The 19,907-nt window shown below is 36.6% G+C and overlaps 4 protein-coding genes across 4 annotated transcripts in view; all 4 read left to right on the forward strand.

The window, feature by feature from the left end:
• The window catches only part of LOC134843957 (protein mago nashi homolog), a 296,620-nt gene extending 276,774 nt beyond the window's left edge, over positions 1 to 19,846 (forward strand). The window contains exons 2-3 of the mRNA XM_063860339.1: positions 18,818 to 19,033; positions 19,308 to 19,846. Coding sequence (XP_063716409.1) covers positions 18,826 to 19,033; positions 19,308 to 19,564 — 465 coding nt within the window. The 5' untranslated portion in view covers positions 18,818 to 18,825 and the 3' untranslated portion in view covers positions 19,565 to 19,846. The remainder of the gene's footprint in view (positions 1 to 18,817; positions 19,034 to 19,307) is intronic.
• The window catches only part of LOC134843958 (ubiquitin), a 260,316-nt gene that overhangs the window by 229,142 nt on the left and 11,267 nt on the right, over positions 1 to 19,907 (forward strand). The window lies entirely within an intron of this gene.
• LOC134844242 (protein-L-isoaspartate(D-aspartate) O-methyltransferase-like) lies at positions 3,479 to 4,327 on the forward strand. Its single transcript, XM_063860828.1, has one exon. It carries the CDS (start codon positions 3,491 to 3,493, stop codon positions 4,178 to 4,180), a length of 690 nt encoding a protein of 229 aa, XP_063716898.1. The 5' UTR covers positions 3,479 to 3,490; the 3' UTR covers positions 4,181 to 4,327.
• Positions 10,976 to 12,816, forward strand: LOC134844059 (protein mono-ADP-ribosyltransferase PARP11-like). The gene has a single exon (XM_063860528.1). It carries the CDS (start codon positions 11,113 to 11,115, stop codon positions 12,520 to 12,522), a length of 1,410 nt encoding a protein of 469 aa, XP_063716598.1. The 5' UTR covers positions 10,976 to 11,112; the 3' UTR covers positions 12,523 to 12,816.

The following is a 19,907-nucleotide window of genomic DNA, read 5'->3' on the forward strand; positions in this document are numbered from 1 at the left end:
CCTCTGAACTCTGTGCAAAAAACCTCTTATAAGGTATAAGAAACCAAAATTCAAAGTTGGAAATAGAGTGAGAATTTCAAAAAGAGATATTCCTTTTCGAACGGGATACAAACTACAATTTCCAGAAGAAGTTTTTGACATTTTGAAAAGATTCAACGCGTTCCAAGATAGATTTGGCTCCCAATGGTTGAACGTGATCCCGTGCAAAAATTTAAGGTTATAATGTCAAACCAAAAATTCAGTGTTGCAATAGGACTTCGATTAGGCGCAAAAATAAGCGAAAGACATAAATGCGTGTGCGGAAACGGCATAAATTTGTGTTACCGAAGATGGTTGGCATGGTCTTTCTTGCCTCAAAAGTGCAGTGAGATTCTCTAGGAATTAAAACCTGAATGCAATATAAAGCAGAGTTTATCTTCTACTCACATTTTGTCTGTTTTAGAATCACGACATCTCTACAGGACCGATCAGAAGCGACCAGATGGTTTGACGCTCTGTGCCAGTCACTCATATTTGGAAATTTGACCTTGAGAAAACGTTTAGTCTTGATTTTGGACTAAAATGGAATTTTTTAAAAATTTGAATTGAACTTGTCATAATCAAGGTTCTAACGAAAACTGTAAATATCAGAAAAATAAGATCAGAAGATTCGAACTACAATCGCGGCAAAGTAGTCAAAAATAGCAGCGGGAAATTTCTATTCGCAATTTCCGATGTATAGTTCGAACGAGAGTAGAGCTGCCTTATTCTTGGCAGAAGACAGAGCGATTACGCGTGGAGAGGAAGTAAGCTAGAGTGGACCAGAGTGAACCTTCGGTAGAAAGGTGGACAGCTGAAGCTGCCCAATGGTCCAGATCAAAAACTTGTTTCTCGCGTTAAACTTAGTTACCCAATCAGTTCTAGAGTTGCTTTATAGTTTAGTTACTCGATTTTAGAGGTCTTGTCCGTAGGTGAGTACCTAATTTATTTTTCTTGAGTGTGTTTTAAATTGTTATGCTGAGTTAGGGAGAGTTTTTAGGCTGATCCATCTGAAATAGATCAAAGGACCACTGTCTAATAAAAAGTAAATATACATAAGGTTCCGACCCTGTTTTTAAGGGCGTTGGTGAATTTTAGGTATTTTGAGACCTGTGTATGGTGGCGTTCTTATTTTCTAGAGTGGGGGTATTTTGGTAGTGACCTCTAAGCTATAAAACGGGTTTTAGTCTCATGTCGCAAGTGAACCGAATTGGCTCCGACCGCTTGAGGTAGAAAAACACAAGAGATAGTGTTCCTGACTTTTGAGCCAATGGTTGTTGGGCCTGTTTTTTTATAAATCTCATATGTGATTTAAGTAGGCGACTGTTTCACTCATTCCATGGGCTGTTGGTAAGCAGCTCTTGTGAGATGTAACGGTAGTAGACTCCTTAGCTATTTTTAGGATTAATGCTGGGTATGTTTGTAACCCTGGTACGGCTGCCGCTGAAGCGGAAGAGCAAAAAATTGACAAGTATGAAGATCTAGTAGATGATGGGTATCTTTTTCAACCGCTAGTTTTTGAGATTCAGGGCGCGGCAGGCCCAGCACAGAAACATTTTTGAGCAAGCGTTGTAAGAACCTAAGAATATGCACTGTGGAACTCAGAGCAGGCAACTTTTTAAAACAGAGAATCTCCCTGGCAATACATAATGCGAACGCGGCTTGCGTTACTCGGAACAATAAATGACATAAAAAAACTTTCGACGAAAATTTTTATTTGCAACACTTGTACATTATTTTCTCGTGTCGATTTGCGTATTCTTTTTGAAGAAAGGTAACCACTATCGATTTCAATTGTAAGGACATCAACCCTTGTCATCTTCTTTAAACATTATCACTTCCATATCTAGAAATTTCCTTGTATTTTGACTGGGATACGTGATGAAGGGACTCCTGACTGTTGCTATGATACTTTTGACCTTCTGATTACCTTAAAAAAAGAAAAAGAAGAAAAGCGTAGAGGTAAGGAAGCAGACCTGAAAAAGAGGGTTCGAACCTGGGCAGGGTCGCATGTTTTTGATGAATTTTTTTGTATACTAGTTTAAATTCGTTCGCTGTGTAAATTGAGGCATAATCATTGGTAATTTTTTCCCAATTGACTGGTACTACTAATGCGTCGTAATTGGCTTGCGTCACTTAGCATTTATGTAGACTCATAATTGGCGTGCGTCCTTTAAGAAATTTGTTGGACTCGGTTATCGGTCATATTTTTGCTTGTGTATGCGAAGTTGTGCCAGTCGGTCATATTTGGAAGTTTGACCTTAGATAGATTGATAGATACTTAAATTAGTTATAGAATGACATCTATAAATCGTAATAAGACATAACAACTTAAACTATATGTCATGAAGTCTGCGCAGCAGGCGATAAGGAAATATTTTCATTTGCCTCTCCATCTTACAGCGAGCAATAGGTGGATCACGACAGCGCAGGTTGTTTGCTGAGTAGGTAGAACGTGTCGGAACTAAATCAAACAACAGATGATCAGAACCTGTTTGGAGGATTGCATCGTAGAGTTTTTGGTCACCTTGAGGAATACGAACCACGTAATTTTGGGATGAAATTTAATTTTTCAAAAATTCGAATTGAGCCTGTCATGCTCAATTTTCTCGCGAAAACTGAAAATATCAGAAATACAAGATCAGAACAACCGAATTACAATCGCGGGAAAGTACTTGAAAAATGCAGCGGGAAATTGCTATTCGCAATTTCCAGATATAAATCAAACGCGAGCAGAGCTGTCCTGTCCTGAATAGGAAGCAGAGCGATTGTAAACAGAGCAAAGACAAAGAAGAAGTGAAACAGAGTGAACCCTCAGTGGAAAGGTGGACAGCTGGGGTATCCCAATGGTCTAGTTCCAAAACTTAGTTCTCGAGTCAAAATTTTCCCTTGCTGGAATTTATTAGTAGCAAACTTCTCAAGTTATTATACTTAATGCTAGAGTTACTGATTAATTTAGTTATCCCAATTCTCGAGTGTGCCGACATGTGAGTACTCAATTTAGTTTTCTTGAGTGTATTTTATGATTGTTATGTTGAGGTAAGGAGAGTTTTAGGTTGATCCATCTGAAATGGATCAAAGTTTCACTGTCTAATAAAAAGTAACTGTACGGACTGTTCCGACCCTGTTTTTAACGGCGTTCGCGTATTTTGGGTATTTTGAGACCTAAGTATGGGGACGTTTTTATTTTCTAGAGTGGGGGGGGGGGCTTATTTTGGTAGTGGCATTTAAGCTGTAACGGGTTTTTAGTCTCATGTCGCAAGTGAACCGAATTGGCTCCGACCGTTCGAGGTGGAAAAACAGAAGAGATAGTGTCCCTGACTCTTGAGCCAATGGTTATAGGGCCTATTTTTCTTTAACCTTATATGTGACCGAAGTAGGCGACTGTTACAAGTGCAACTTCGCCTCTGTGTCCAACCCTTATTGTTTTAGTGAATTTTTGTGATATTTGAGTTAGCTCTCTTTCTAGAGTATGAGAAGATGCACTGGAAATTCTAATGTTGAACTCATTTCACGACTATGCGCTGAAAAAGTAATCACAAATGACAGAGTACAAAAGACTATGCTCGAAGTCGATCGACAGTTTTATGCCACGAGATGTCCATATGTCGATTCACCTCAAGGTATAGGCTATGCTGTCACAATAAGTGCGCCTCATATGCATGCGTTTGCTCTGTCAACTTTAGAGAAACAGCTTAGACCTGGAAAGAATGCTCTTGATATTGGAAGTGGCTCGGGATATTTAACTGCTTGTATGGCCAAGATGGTTGCACCAGACGGAAAAGCTACTGGAATTGATCACATTCCGGAACTAGTGCAAAAAGCTCGGGGCAACATTCTCAGAGGGAACCCCGAGCTTTTAGATGGAGGCTGCCTTGAAATAGTTGTTGGTGATGGACGCAAAGGTTACGAACGGAATGGGCCATACGATGCCATTCATGTTGGTGCCGCTGCTCCTGAAACGCCTTCGCATTTGCTGTCCCAATTAGCGCCAGGAGGTAGACTTCTAATCCCAGTGGGGCCTCAGGGTGGAAATCAAGTTATGATGCAATATGATAAACACCAATCTGGAGAAGTGACATCTACTAAGCTGATGGGCGTAATATACGTGCCTTTGACGGACGCTAAGTCTCAATGGCCATCTGCCGGGTTAAATCAGTGAAATTATTGTTTATAAACTAGTATCGCTTATTGTAAATTGTTTTCATTCGACTAGTTTTGGTTCTATGTAAATTAGGCTGAGGTTTATACTCAGAATTGTTTACATCGTCTAGGTTTTTTAGTAATTTAAAAAATAATTGATGAAAAATGTGTTCACTTATTCCTTCGCAATTGAGAATGTTAATCCTCGTTATTGTTAACCTGTGCCAGCCCATACCCAAGGCGAGATTCGAACATAAAAAAGTTTTCAAAATTTTTTCTGTCGAAAAAAAACGTTTTTTTTTATTTTGGTTTAATTTCGATCTAATAAGGTGAGCGTTTAGGTTTACAAAAGTTTATTACCCTTGCCATAAGTATTGAAATCGGGTACTTAATTTTTAGCCCGTGAATAATTTCACAGAATTGTCAAAATTAGAACCGGAAAATTCAGGTCCACTCATAATAAATTCAAAGTTTTTAGGGTATCCGGCACACTTGGTTTGAAGTTAACCAATACGCCTGGGACGGCAAAGGCCTTGGGTTCGAATCTGACAGGACCTGTTTTTTCTTTCAATACTCCGTTACAAAAAATTTTTTGATAATTTTTTGTTATTTGTCTGCTTATGTTTAGTCAGCTTAGTTGCCACATCTTAGAATTGTTTTTTGTTTTTGCTGTTAGCAACTTACATTAGTTAATTTAGTGTTTTGATTTTTTCGGCTATTTGTATTTCGGCGTATGCTTTATCGGCATACATAAAGCTTTATCGGCATACATAAAGCTTTATCGGCATACATACGTACTTTCAAAGGAAACAATTTTAATACTCCCCTTTGGACTGCACAAAATGCTAAAAATCTTAAAATGCAAGTTTATCAGGACAACAATGTATTTTTTTTTGTTCCGCTTGATTTTGGCTTAATGGCCTCATCTCATATTGCGTCTTTCGACGTGCGAAAACATATGTATGTGCGTTTGTGTGTGTTTTGAGGAGGAGGGGGACGTTTATTACTCATGTTATAATTTTTTCGATTTCTTTTTTTTTTGGGCTTCATATGTTTCAGCCTATATTATATCGGCGTAGTGACCTCATATTGTTCATTTGACAAGCGAAAAAAAACTTATGTGTTGTGTTTGTTTTGAGAGTGGGTAGGGCTTAATAACTTTTTATAAGTTTTAAAAGTCTTGTTGATTTCTTTTGGCTAAAAAGGCTTCTGCTAATGTTTTTTTTTCGGATTTGTTACCGGTTGGTAAATTTGCTTCCGATTTAGATTTCCCTTCCGAAAAGCAAGGGTTTTGAAATCGGCACTAGACTTTTTTCCCATAAATAACTTTGTTCATAGGGCTCATTTTATCTCTTAGACTCCTTCATCATCTGACATGCTCAATTTCTTGAAACTTCAACTAAACTACTATAACTTAAGAAGTAATTAGGTCAAGCCCGTTTCAAAATTTAATTTTGTATTCCAGAAATTTATCAGATTTTTTTATGGGTTCTTGGTTTTCGTCCTAGATTCTGTTGGTTCATTTTCCGTTTTTTTTTTTAAAAAACCATTTTTCTATCTGATAGTTTTTACGGGTTTCCTTTCTGTTTCATGTGTTTCATTCTAATTTAGACAGTTTTTGAAAAAAATTGAAATTTCAGCAGTTTGTAAATTTACCAGGTCTGATTTTTTTTTCTAAATTATTTGTTCCTTTTTAGTATTTGAGCTGTTTCAGTTTTTGTTGTATTGGCTCAGTCAACGTATATTGCATAATTTTGAGAGCAGTTGTATACGCATGCGATTATGTGTTTCAGATTGGATGGGTCGTAAAAATTTTCATAAAGTTTCATGAATGGCAACAGTTTTGTCTTCATGAAGTTTTTTATGGCAACAGTTTTGTTTTCGGTTCAAACAGGTTTCGACCCTAATTTTGTTGCCGCTCGGTGATTGATTTTCATTTTTTTTCAAGGCTTTTAATGAACTTCTTGAAGTTTTTTTATGGCAAAAGTTTTGTTTTTGGCTCAAACAGGTTCCGATCCAAAATCTGTTGCCGATCGGTAATTGGTTTTAATTTTTTTTCAAGGCTTTTTATGAACTTTGTTTATATAGAACCAGCTGTGTTTGTAGTTGTATCTTTTTCAAGTTACCCAAGAAATTTTTTAAACATTATTATTTCGGAATTACTTCGCATCGCTAGTGTTGCGAAGCTCGGCTTCCCCTGTGTTTCACATTGTTGTATTGGCCTGTTCTTTTTGCAAGCAAGCAAGTATAGGGTTATAAATTATCGAATGGAAAATTAAATTGAAACCAATAAAAATAGTAGCGAAAAATGTTGAAAAAACTACATTTACATAAATTTCATAAGCCTGTCTCGATGATTTTGAATTTCATGATAAACAGTCAAGAAACGTAATAACAAGATCGGCGCGAGTTTTTTAATTAAGTTGCTCCTGTGTACACTTTTTTCAGTCGCTGAAAATCTGACTGATCTGTTCTAACTGTTTCCTTGTTGACAGCACGTTAGATCTCATGAAGCCAGCCAAAGGGACTATCAACCGTCGAAAAATGTTGATTGATTAGCCATCTGATTTAAACCGATATCTAAAACCGATTAGCAATCGGTTTGCGGGGTCCACTTACCAAGAACGCTCCACGCATGACCATTTAACAAAGACAAAAACGACCTTTCAGAAGTTTGCATCGGCTTTGATGTCGAGAAGAATTGGTGTCAAGAGTTCTATATTCGGGTCCGCCCCTACTTCATATAAGCTTCAATGTCATGGTGTAACGAGAATTTTTTTAGGTTTAAACCTTCAGATCAAAAACGTTCGCCATGGCCTACTAGTTCGCATGCCAATTTTCGTAACGTTTGGATAACGTAACAAAATTTCACTAGTAAGTAAAATTATGCTGGTGGGGGCGAAAAGGAAAGAAAGCCAAATTATAAGGAAGGGTATGGTTTTCTTGTTTATGCTCCTGACTAGAAGTTTTTACCTAATATCTCAAAATGTTTCATGACGACTGCTTGCGTCGACCTAGCTGCCTCTCGATAATTTTTTTGATTGTTTATTGAACACTGGTGATTGTTTTTCTGAACTTTTTTTTCTAAAATGGAACGTCCTTCGAGTTTTCATGTAGTTTTTCATTGTATTGATTTTATTGAAATCGACTTATGGGTTCCGCCTCATTTTCTGTCCGCTAGCTCTTGATGATTTTTCTTTGTGGTATCGCAATTGGATGGATCGCAAAATTAGGACGTGGTTCCAGATAATTTTTTTTCTGTTGGCAGACTAAATTAAAACAATTTGAATGATGGACTTTCAAATTTACTTTTACTTCAGTTTCAACCTTCATTGGCGAAAATTGATTGCAATCATCCGTGTTCGATAATACAGCTAATTCCTCAAAATTCATCAAGAAGTACAAGATTTTGTTGTTGATTTTTGCGTCCGAAAAGTTTGGGCGACTTGCGAATCGACTAGTGTATTCCATGGTTTGATTTTGTTCAGTTGAATAATTTAACGAAAATGATCGCCTTTTTTTCCTCCGAACTCATGAAGTTATACTAGGTTTATTTTTAAAATTTTTTTTCAAAAACTTAGAAAAAAAAATTATGTACTTTTTTTCTCAATGTTATTGTCTGAACTGCCTTTCAATGGTACAAGGCCTAAAAGTTCCATCTGAATAAGCAATGTATTCGTTCTGAAACATTAACTTAGGAGAAATCGTAAAAAGAGGAAAAAAGTTAAAATCGCAATTTTTTATTTTCTTTATTTTTAGTTATTATTTTTTTAATCATTATTTTCTTTACTTAATCTCATGAAAGTGCAGAGGTGCTATGCAGTTATGGCAAGTTCCTTGGCAGGCAGCTTTCGTTTGTTTTTGAATATCACTATAATTAATTTGAAATAAACTTAATTTCGAGCGCGTTTATCTTTTCAAGGGCAGACTCATAGTGGGCATTTTTGATGCCCTTTGTCTGTCCTCTCTACGTTTGCATTAAATTCAATAAATTTCTTTCATATTTGTTTGTTGAATTATACTGAAGCATAATCGATTTTGTTTGCAAATTTAGGAATAAATTAATCTTCTTCTAGGTTTAGTATGTCTGATTTTATCGAAGCTCCAGAAACCGTGAAAGCTATTATTTATAATGGACGAGGATTGAAAAGCAGAAAATCTGACGTGTTTGTCGCCAAAGTAATTTTTGGCATCGACGGTGACAAACGAAAAACCAATGTGGTACACGATAATAATCCAACTTGGAATGAGGAAGGCGAATTCAAAGTTCACAAATCGGATAAGGCCGTTTTTAAATTCAAACTATACGATGGAGATGAAACTGTGGGTGTGATCAAAATTCCTGTGAATGAACTATCCGAGGAACGGCAAGTGAAATCTTTATCATTGGAACCGTACAAGAAGGGCCAACCGCAACCAGCTGGCGAGCTTCAAGTCTCGGCTTATGTGGTTAATTACAAGTCGATACAGCGACGGAAATCATCTACACTGGGTGGGAAAATAAAGGCCAAAATGAGTAATTCAAATTTGAATTTGAAAGATGATGCCGCCAGTGTCGTCAGCGGAGAATCAAAGACATCTCTGTCCTCTAAGTCAAAAATGAGTACAATGAGGAAGAAAATTTTCAATCGCAAATCTAAAGACGGACATCTTGGAGCTCAGTCAATGATGAACTTGGCAACAAATGGGCAGTCAGAATTTGACGACAACGACCAATCGTTTTCTTTAAATCCATTTTTAAATGATACCAAAGACATGAATGATACTATCGTTAAACGACCGGACTCTAAGTTTCAAACTTTAGCCGGGCACGGGTCTCGAAAAAACTCAATCGTCGATGCTCATGATCACGTATCGGTGAATGGAAGCGAACAATCTTCCATTCCAGGCTCAGCAGCGAGTTTGGAGCGCAAAAAAGAAAAGGCGAACCGCGGTGGAAAAGGATTCATGAAGTCTCTGAAAAAGCCATTTGGGAACAGCTCTAAGAAGGAGCGGTCCAAGTCTATGTGGGACATATCCAACTTACCGGTCGAAGGCTGGGAACAGAAAATGGAGCACCGACTTTCAAAGTCACCCACTCCCGGGGAAGGCGAGCCAGTTGAAGATCAAGGGATTTATCTGGACAACGGAAGTGAAACTTCTAATGTCAGTCAACAACATGTTAACAGTAAGATTCTTGCGAGTAACACAACGCTCATAGACTCAGGCTTGGAAATGCGAGCAAACGCACACCATACAATGGCTGTCCCAACTCCACAAAGACGACCACATCTGTCAATTGACTCAGGAGCTGACCTTGAAAGTGGAAAGTTTTCAGCCCCTGAAAGTCGATCACACAGTCGTAATAACTCAGCTTCTATTCACAATGTGAGCCTTACAAGCAACTTGTTGCCTCAGATTTTAATAACCGACGTTATTCCTAACAAGGGATCGAATAATGGCGGAACCAAAGTGTCGGTGATTGGATCGAATTTTGGGACAAACCGCGAGGATTTCAAATCAGTGAAGATCTGTGGGTGTGAAGTGACAAGGAGTTTAATATGTGTGAACAACAGTAAGTTCACGGTCACTACTTCAATGTGGACTTCTGGGGCTGGTTTTGTGGACATTGAACTTGTAGATGGCCGGAAAGCTCTTTCAAAGCAGACTTTCGAGTTCGTCAGTGCCAATCAACTGACAGACGAAGCGAAGAATATTAAAGTACCTTCATTTAATTCCAATGAGCGCGGCGAACATAACAAGAAAAAAGGTCAAATGAACAGTTTACTGAATGCCAAAAAGAAATTTTCGGCATCTACTCTTGGTTTGAACACGATAACAGTCGAGGATGACAGTGGAAGTAATCCTTTTGCAGATCGAAAAAAGCATGCGCCAGAAACCCCATCGTCTTTGTCGTCACAGAAGGAGCTGTCATTGAGTCGCAGCACTTGTGAAAATACCGACAGCAAGAATAAACTATCACCTTTGGTTGCTTCAAGTGAGGCAAAAGTCAACAGCAGTTCCAGGAACAGTTTGGTGCGAAATTCATCAGACAGATATGACCCCTCAGTTTCGTTTCAGTCGAAAAAGGAACTGGAAGAAGAGATCTCCCGATTGCGCTCCACAGTTCGCGAGTTGACCGATAAGAACCTGGAAATGAACCAATATTTGGAGGAACTTTTAATCAAGGTCATGTCAGCTTGCCCTGAGGTTTTACAAAAGTGAGGTAGTAGCTCCCTAAAGGTTTAGAGATTTGTAGAGTAGTGTGTCTTATTATTGCACTGTTTACTTTTGTGAACATTATTACGCCTAATTTTAATTTCCTCAAACTTTGAATTTTATCGAGTTGGTGCTGAATTATTTATTTGTATCTTAGTTTGAAGCAAGCTGATCTTTGGTTTCAAAAATATCATTATTGAGACATAGACGTGGAAGTATTAATTGAATAGAAGAACAGCTTCGAAGTAAATATCATGCAATCGATGTAAATAAAAATCTTAAACATTAGTTAGATGAAATCATAAATGAAACTTCTGGAAACTACGCGCTCTAAACTATGTACTTAACAAAAGCTTACTTAAACAACTTACATTTCATCCCGAGCTGTTCCATTTGCATTGCATATCATACAACACAAGCCTTTTTGTATTCTTTTCTTCCGGTGCATTAAAGTAGAGAGACAATTTGTCCTTTAAAATCTCTGGATGCAGAGTCTTTTTAGTGGAAGCTCTATGACATTCGAATTCTGACGAATTAAATATTAGTTTATTTGAATTGAATCTTATATTTTGCCCTTTTCCCTGATTTTGACCCATTTCGAGGGTTTTCACATACACAATAATCTTGTCCAGCTACTCTAACAGAAGATAGTGCATCAGAATACTGTTTTTTGTCAGGAAAGTTCAATTTTGTTGTTGTTTCTCCCAGGTTAAATTATGGTCGGTGTTGGATCTGGTCCGTCAAAATCCTCAAATGAAACCATCGGACTCGTTTAGTGGTTGCTCGTCGGACATCATTGATTTTTTGTGCGAGCCCCACATTCAATTTTGTCCTAAACATGAGGAGCGACCTTGTTTGAACCTACAATGTCCTTTCAGCAGGTGTCGACTAGATCATATGTGGGTTATGCGAAGACCTCAGGACACTTGTTGGTCAGCACTGAAACCTGAAGTCAGTCGAGTAATCGAGGATGCCCTGGTTGACCCGAGAGTGAATGTGTTCATGTTTCAGTGGGACGACTTGACTTATGTCATACAATTTGATACTCTGAGTCAGAAAAACAGAATGGACTTGATAAAGAACCCATTTGACGCATTAGAAATTTCAAGTAAAAGTAAGCAATTTCTTCCACCTGGAACTTTTCAGTACATCAGGCTGACGTATGAAAGCTCTGAAGGTCAGGAGGCAATCTGGAATTGGTATTTCATGGGCGACGGAAATCAAGAGACTGCTAAAATGTCCACCGAAGTCCTAAACCCAATACTTCACAGGCTTTTTCCTGAAAGGAAGTGTATCGATAAAAAAATCGTCAAGGATACTTTTAGACCATGGGTTTTATATGACGAGTTGTCTTCGGAAGTTCTAGAAGAAGCTTATAATGGGTCTCAATTTGAGATCGCACTGACTATTGGCAATAAAAAATACGCTATTGATTTTGACAGTATGACTCAGAAAAATTTGACAACGTCAAAAGTTAGAGGTGTTAAAAGACGGCCTGCCATTTCACTCGATCAAAATTCTGATGAAAGAAGATTTGATAGAAACTTGATCCCCGAGTTCTCGTCGATTGAGGCACCTAAATTATTCAAATGCAAAACCGGTTTCAATGAACAAATTCTGGCTTCGAAATCTGACTTTGATTACGATTTGCTTCATTCTGTTTTAATTAAACAGTTCCCGACTGCGTATGATGTACAAATAACCAGAATTGAGAATTTTGAGCTCTGGGCGCATTACTGTTTGAAACGTGGCAAAATGCGTCGGAGGTATGGCGATACTAAAAACATCGGGGAAATGTTACTTTTCCATGGTACATCAATTGACGCAGCGTCTAAAATTTCCTTGGACAATTTCGATTGGCGTTTGGCAGGAACCCATGTCGGTCAAAAATTCGGAGCTGGAGTTTACTTCACGCCTAATATAGTCGCTGCAAGTCAATACTGTGCTAAAGGAAACTCACCAAAGTGTATCATGGTTGGTCTAGTTCTAACAGGCGAGTTTACGATGGGTAATGGATCTCTTAAAAGACCCCCACCCAAACCATCCAAGCCAGAGGAATTGTACGATTCGTGCGTTAATGACTTGTTTCAGCCGAGTATGTATGTCATTTTTGACCACAACCAAATGTATCCACTCTACAAAATGAGATATTCCCAGAAATAGTGTACAAAAATTACAAAACTTAGTTCACAAAAGTTGTAGAGCCGCATTGAAACATATATATGGAGTTTTATTCAATTGAAAATAGGGAAAGCCTTGTAGATAAATAGACTTCAGAACACTTAAATCGTTGATCATGTATTTGCTTATATCTTCTTTATTTAACAATGATTAAAAACCATTGGTGCTTGTAAATCATCTATTTGCTAATTTCTTGTTTCAAACCTTCAATTTTTTAAAACTAAATTTTTAAAACAGTCGCCGATTCCGAAAATTTGTTGCCGAGCTAGATTTGATAATTAAGGATACAAAGGTCAATTCTTTTTGCGAACCTTTTTTCTTTGGTCAGTACTCTGGCTTTCCTGGGCAGGATGGGAGTGGCCCTCTTTTTGTGCATGGGCTGTTTGTAGTTCCAGAATTCACTAGATGCCAATAGCATCAATTGCTTGTCTAAGTTGTTCAGTTGATGTGTTTTCGACCCATATGAAGGTTTTTGTGTCTCTGGCTGCTATCCCAGATAAGACCAAGTCAACATATGAGCCATGCTGTTAGCTGAAGTGCAACACCTCAGCAGCTTCAATGAGCTTTTCTAAAAAATTTTGTGAGGTTTGGATATAATGTCCAGGAGTTGAATGGTGCAGGTTATTCAACTCCAAGAATATAGCGGAAAATAAAAAATGAAAAATTCAGTTTTTTGAATTTCAATTTTTCTGTATTAAGAAACTAACGAATTAGCCTTTTGTGATTTTACAACAAGGTTAAAATTTATAACAAACATTTAAAAAAGAATCTGATTTTGAGTTTCTTATATCTATCTATTATTTAATTGGCGTTTCATGTGACACATGTTTAAGAAGTACGTATGCTTACATTGTAAAGAATTCCCTATGTTTGCATGCTTAAGCTTTTCAACGTATTATTTTTTGCATGTTTGATGAAAGAGTTTTCGCACGGTTGAGCTATATCGTATATTAAAATGCTTGAGAAATTTCATTTGGCAAATTTTAAAGAAGTCCCTGTGTTGGTATGTTAAAGGCCAAAACCTTGCAAGGGTTGAAAAGTTAACTGAAGTCAGCTTTTCAAAACCTGTCGGAGCGCGAATGCTTTAACTCTTTTATTTCTATATTTGTATTCGCAACTTTGTATTCGGGAGTGTTTTGATTTTTTTCTGTTGTCGACGCAAATCAGCTGCTACAAATAATCATCGGCGAGAGTTGCGTGATATATCATTTTAAAGCCTTTAGTTGTAATTCGAACAACATTGGAAAATTTTGAAACAATTTTCCCAGTGTCGTGAAAAACCGGTCTGAAATTTTAGATTTTGTCTACATTCGAGCGCGTAAATTTATGCTTAATTAGTCGATTTACAATAGCTTGATTAATAATTATGCTTAATTATATTTTTACTCGAGTAAAATAAATTTTTGGAGATTTTTCATGCCATGATGAGAATCACAGTTTTCAACAATTCGGGAAATTTCTGAAAAAAACTGAAAAAGTTTTGATTTTTCTTTTTTCATTATTTTTTTTTTGTTTTTGTCATTTTCTTTAAAAACTGTTGTCCGTTTTTCCTATATTTGTATGACTGTCGAATATTCCTAATTTAAAGTTATACGTCAGTTTTTTTCTAGCTTTCGGCGTAAATTTATGTATCACAAATAATTATTGGATTAAAATGAGTGATATATCTATGAAAGTCTTTTCCGTTGTGATTCGAACGACTGAATTTATTTTTTTTCAAAAAGCTCTCACAGTTTCGAGAAAAACTGGTTTGAAGTTTTTGAGATTTAGTCTAATTTCAGGCGAGTACCGTGTGCGAGAAGCTTTTTCGTATGAAAATTGCATATTTAGGCTTTTTTTTTGAAATTTCTTTCAGCGATATAATGTTTTCTTGAATATGAAAAATAATTGTGCAAAAAAAACTTTTTGAAATCGTTTCCTAAATATATATATTTTTTAAATTCAATTAAATCATATATTTTGCCCTTTTCCCTGATTTTGACCCACTTCGAGGGTTTTCGCATACACAATAATCTTGTCCAGCTACTCTAACAGAAGTTAGTGCATCGGAATACTGTTTTTTGTCAGGAAAGTTCAATTTTGTTGTTGTTTCTCCCAGGTTAAAATATGGTCGGTGTTGGATCTGGTCCGTCAATAGCCTCAAATGAAACCATCGGACTCGTTTAGTGGTTGCTCGTCGGACATATTTGATTTTTTTGTGCGAGCCCCACATTCAATTTTGTCCTAAACATGAGGAGCGACCTTGTTTGAACCTACAATGTCCTTTCAGCAGGTGTCGACTGTTATGCGAAGACCTGAGGACACTTGTTGGTCAGCACTGAAACCTGAAGTCAGTCGAGTAATCGAGGATGCCCTGGTTGACCCGAGAGTGAATGTGTTCGTTTCAGTGGGACGACTTGACTTATGTCATACAATTTGATACTCTGAGTCAGAAAAACAGAATGGACTTGATAAAGAACCCATTTGACGCATTAGAAATTTCAAGTAAAAGTAAGCAATTTCTTCCACCTGGAACTTTTCAGTACATCAGGCTGACGTATGAAAGCTCTGAAGGTCAGGAGGCAATCTGGAATTGGTATTTCATGGGCGACGGAAATCAAGAGACTGCTAAAATGTCCACCGAAGTCCTAAACCCAATACTTCACAGGCTTTTTCCTGAAAGGAAGTGTATCGATAAAAAAATCGTCAAGGATACTTTTAGACCATGGGTTTTATATGACGAGTTGTCTTCGGAAGTTCTAGAAGAAGCTTATAATGGGTCTCAATTTGAGATCGCACTGACTATTGGCAATAAAAAATACGCTATTGATTTTGACAGTATGACTCAGAAAAATTTGACAACGTCAAAAGTTAGAGGTGTTAAAAGACGGCCTGCCATTTCACTCGATCAAAATTCTGATGAAAGAAGATTTGATAGAAACTTGATCCCCGAGTTCTCGTCGATTGAGGCACCTAAATTATTCAAATGCAAAACCGGTTTCAATGAACAAATTCTGGCTTCGAAATCTGACTTTGATTACGATTTGCTTCATTCTGTGTATCATGGTTAGTCTAGTTCGAACAGGCGAGTTTACGATGGGTAATGGATCTCTTAAAAGACCCCCACTCAAACCATCCAAGCCAGAGGAATTGTACGATATGTGCGTTAATGACTTGTTTCAGCCGAATATGTATGTCATTTTTGACCACAACCAAATGTATCCACTCTACAAAAAGAGATATTCCCAGAAATAGTGTACAAAAATTACAAAACTTAGTTCACAAAAGTTGTAGAGCCGCATTGAAACATATATATGGAGTTTTATTCAATTGAAAATAGGGAAAGCCTTGTAGATAAATAGACTTCAGAACACTTAAATCGTTGATCATGTATTTGCTTATATCTTCTTTATTTAACAATGATTAAAAACCATTGGTGCTTGTAAATCATCTATTTGCTAATTTCTTGTTTCAAACCTTCAATTTTTTAAAACTAAATTTTTAAAACAGTCGCCGATTCCGAAAATTTGTTGCCGAGCTAGATTTGATAATTAAAGATACAAAGGTCAATTCTTTTTGCGAACCTTTTTCTTTGGTCAGTACTCTGGCTTTCCTGGGCAGGATGGGAGTGGCCCTCTTTTTGTGCATGGGCTGTTTGTAGTTCCAGAATTCACTAGATGCCAATAGCATCAATTGCTTGTCTAAGTTGTTCAGTTGATGTGTTTTCGACCCATATGAAGGTTTTTGTGTCTCTGGCTGCTATCCCAGAGAAGACCAAGTCAACATATGAGCCATGCTGTTAGCTGAAGTGCAACACCTCAGCAGCTTCAATGAGCTTTTCTAAAAAATTTTGTGAGGTTTGGATATAATGTCCAGGAGTTGAATGGTGCAGGTTATTCAACTCCAAGAATATAGCGGAAAATAAAAAATGAAAAATTCAGTTTTTTGAATTTCAATTTTTCTGTATTAAGAAACTAACGAATTAGCCTTTTGTGATTTTACAACAAGGTTAAAATTTATTACAAACATTTAAAAAAGAATCTGATTTTGAATTTCTTATATCTATCTATTATTTAATTGGCGTTTCATGTGACACCTGTTTAAGAAGTACGTATGCTTACATTGTAAAGAATTCCCTATGTTTGCATGCTTAAGCTTTTCAACGTATTATTTTTTGCATATTTGATGAAAGAGTGTTCGCACTGTTGAGCTATATCGTATATTAAAATGCTTGAGAAATTTCATTTTGCAAATTTTAAAGAAGTCCCTGTGTTGGTATTTTAAAGGCCAAAACCTTGCAAGGGTTGAAAAGTAAACTGAAGTCAGCTTTTCAAAACCTGTCGGAGCGCGAATGCTTTAACTCTTTTATTTCTATATTTGCAACGTAAATTTTCAAAAATCTTTGTTTCACAATTTACTTAACTATTTTTGAATATGTCAACCCTATAGTGGGTTGCTGTCAGGGTACACTCAGAGGTTGCAAATTTGTTGTCCAAGTATGACTGCTCAAATCCTTTTGGTTTTCGAAACTTTGCGTTTTTTATGATTTTTTGAATTAATTGTTTTTCAAAAAGACTTAGATAAAAAATAAATGGAACTTCAAATTCTCAACCCTATGAGCCTAGTTTATTTTCACGATTGCATTAAATATCGCTGTTTTTGTTCATATTTTAGGAAATTCTTCTTTACGTTCTACGATTTTTTTGGAGTACAGTAAGTGCGAGTCATGTGTAGTTTTTTTTAGTTTTGTTCCGACTGTTTGAAAAACGGGCAACTTTGTATTCGGGAGTGTTTTGATTTTTTTTCTGTTGTCGACGCAAAATCAGCTGCTACAAATAATCATCGGCGAGAGTTGCGTGATATATCATTTTAAAGCCTTTAGTTGTAATTCGAACAACATTGGAAAATTTTGAAACAATTTTCCCAGTGTCGTGAAAAACTGATCTGAAGTTTTAGATTTTGTCTACATTCGAGCGCGTAAATTTATGCTTAATTAGTCGATTTACAATAGCTTAATTAAGCTTGATTAATAATTATGCTTAATTATATTTTTACTCGAGTAAAGTAAGTTTTTGGAGATTTTAAATGCCATGATGAGAATCACAGTTTTCAACAAATCGGGAAATTTCTGCAAAAAACTGAAAAAGTTTAGATTTTTCTTTTTTCATTATTTTTTTTGTTTTTCTTGTAATTTTTTCTTTAAAAACTGTTGTCCATTTTTCCTATATTTGTATGACTGTCGAATATTCCTAAATTAAAGTTATACATCAGTTTTTTTCTAGCTTTCCGCGTAAATTTATGTATCACAAATAATTATTGGATTAAAATGAGTGATATATCTTTGAAAGTCTTTTCCGTCGTGATTCGAACGACGGAATTTATTTTTTTTCAAAAAGCTCTCACAGTTTCGAGAAAAACTGGTTTGAAGTTTTTGAGATTTAGTCTAATTTCAGGCGAGTACCGTGTGCGAGAAGCTTTTTCGTATGAAAATTGCATATTTAGGCTGTTTTTTTTAAATTTCTTTCAGCTATATGATGTTTTCTTGAAAATGAAAAATAATTGCAAAAAAAAATTTTTTTCAAAATCGTTTCCTAAATGTATATATTTTTTAAATTCGTTTTGGAAGCAAACTTTTTTCCGATTAAAACTAACTGGCTAGCTTTTCATGCGTTTGTGTAGTTCTCATCACATCGTGGACATAAAAAAAGGACACTAAAATGAAGAGGAAAAAGAAAGTAATTTTTTGTAGTTAATTTAGAATCTGGTCGTAACCTTCTGTGCTACTTGCCTAGCAACCGGATATCCTTGTTTGTTGTGAGTGGGGCGTACGACAGTAAATTTCTTGGCTCAACGGTTTCCCAAATCTTGTCTGCTTTGTTGCCGCTTGCGAAGGTTGTTTTTAAATTCTAATTTAACATCTATTGTTTTTGTTGGCCTGTTTTTTCTAAAAATAAAACAGAAAAAAATTTGAATAGATTAAACTTTTTTGGAACGAGTTTTGACGGGGTTAAATTGCTGAAATTGTGGTGAAATTGAAAGAATTGTTTAAAAATACTTAAAAGGGGTGCAACTGATGGGCGCTCTGTAAGGAGATCGATGAAAAGCTACAGGTGACATGTTGTGGGGGTGAATATATAGAATTTGGTAATACTTATGGGTCCATGCTTGCCAGAATTATGAAAACATCAAACGCCTTTACATGTTTTGATTCAAACAGACTCAGTCTAAAGAGATTCAGAACTGCAACTTATGGTGTTCTAATAGGTGAAAAAAACTTAATTTTCGTTTTCTCGTATTCAGATCAATATGGTTCACGAAGAAGACAGTGTAGGTGCTGATAGTTTCTACCTGCGCTACTATGTCGGCCACAAGGGCAAGTTCGGCCACGAGTTCCTAGAGTTCGAGTTCAGACCGGACGGCAAATTGAGGTATGCAAACAACTCCAACTACAAGAAGGACACAATGATCAGGAAGGAGTGTGTAGTTAGCAAAGCTGTACTTGAGAAACTCAGAAGTGAGTTAACTTATTTTTTATACAAGTTGGTCCTTAAGGTAATTAAAGAACACCTAGATTTCGAACACCAAGATTGAAAACATAGTAATGGTGTTCCTCTCAAGTGTAAATTCCGATCTCATAATGGTATTCAGTTGTATTGAAGCTGAGGCGTTACTTTTTACGCAAAATTTTAGTTGGTAATTTCCTAATATTCTGGTATGAGTTTGACTATGAAGTTTTGAAGCAGCTTAATATTTGATTGAATCTGATCACTGCGATTTTGCTGTTCTAGACATGATAATGGACAGTGAAATTATGAAGGAAGATGACGAACAGTGGCCTCAGCCGGACAGAGTGGGCAGACAGGAGCTGGAGATAGTGATGGAGAAGGAGCACATCTGCTTCACTACTTCTAAGATCAACTCACTAGTCGACTGTACCCAATGTCAGGATGCAGAGGGACTGAGGGCCTTCTACTATCTCGTACAGGACTTGAAGTGCTTTGTCTTTGCTCTTATTGGCATGCACTTCAAAATAAAACCCATCTAATCACCCTGTACATCAATGAACGATCTAGAGTAATAATAAGACAACCAGTTCATTAACAGCGATGCACTGCATTAGTGTCTTTTTGTGAAAATCTGAACTGTTCGTTGAGAAAGAGGAATAGATTTCTCTCTATTCATGTATCTCAAAACTGGAACTTTGTCTTTGCATCCGTAAACTATATTCGGATCATGTTGAAAGGTGCGGTAAATTATGGTAGTTTGAGATTTTCCCTTTTATCTTGTTTTTTTTTGTAAAGTCTGTGAATTCAATTTTGTTGTTCAATATCGTATCTTAACGATTTTTTACTTTTACAGTGACTCCCTAATACTGAGTGAGCGACAAT

This window comes from Symsagittifera roscoffensis, chromosome 4 (genome assembly GCF_963678635.1).
Source record: "Symsagittifera roscoffensis chromosome 4, txSymRosc1.1, whole genome shotgun sequence".
In the NCBI taxonomy this organism is placed as follows: Eukaryota; Metazoa; Xenacoelomorpha; order Acoela; family Convolutidae; genus Symsagittifera; species Symsagittifera roscoffensis.

Bases quoted from the DNA above. Each gene is read 5' to 3' on its own strand.
- LOC134844242 (XM_063860828.1), top strand. From the start codon at position 3,491: ATGAGAAGATGCACTGGAAATTCTAATGTTGAACTCATTTCACGACTA.
- LOC134844059 (XM_063860528.1), top strand. From the start codon at position 11,113: ATGAAACCATCGGACTCGTTTAGTGGTTGCTCGTCGGACATCATTGAT.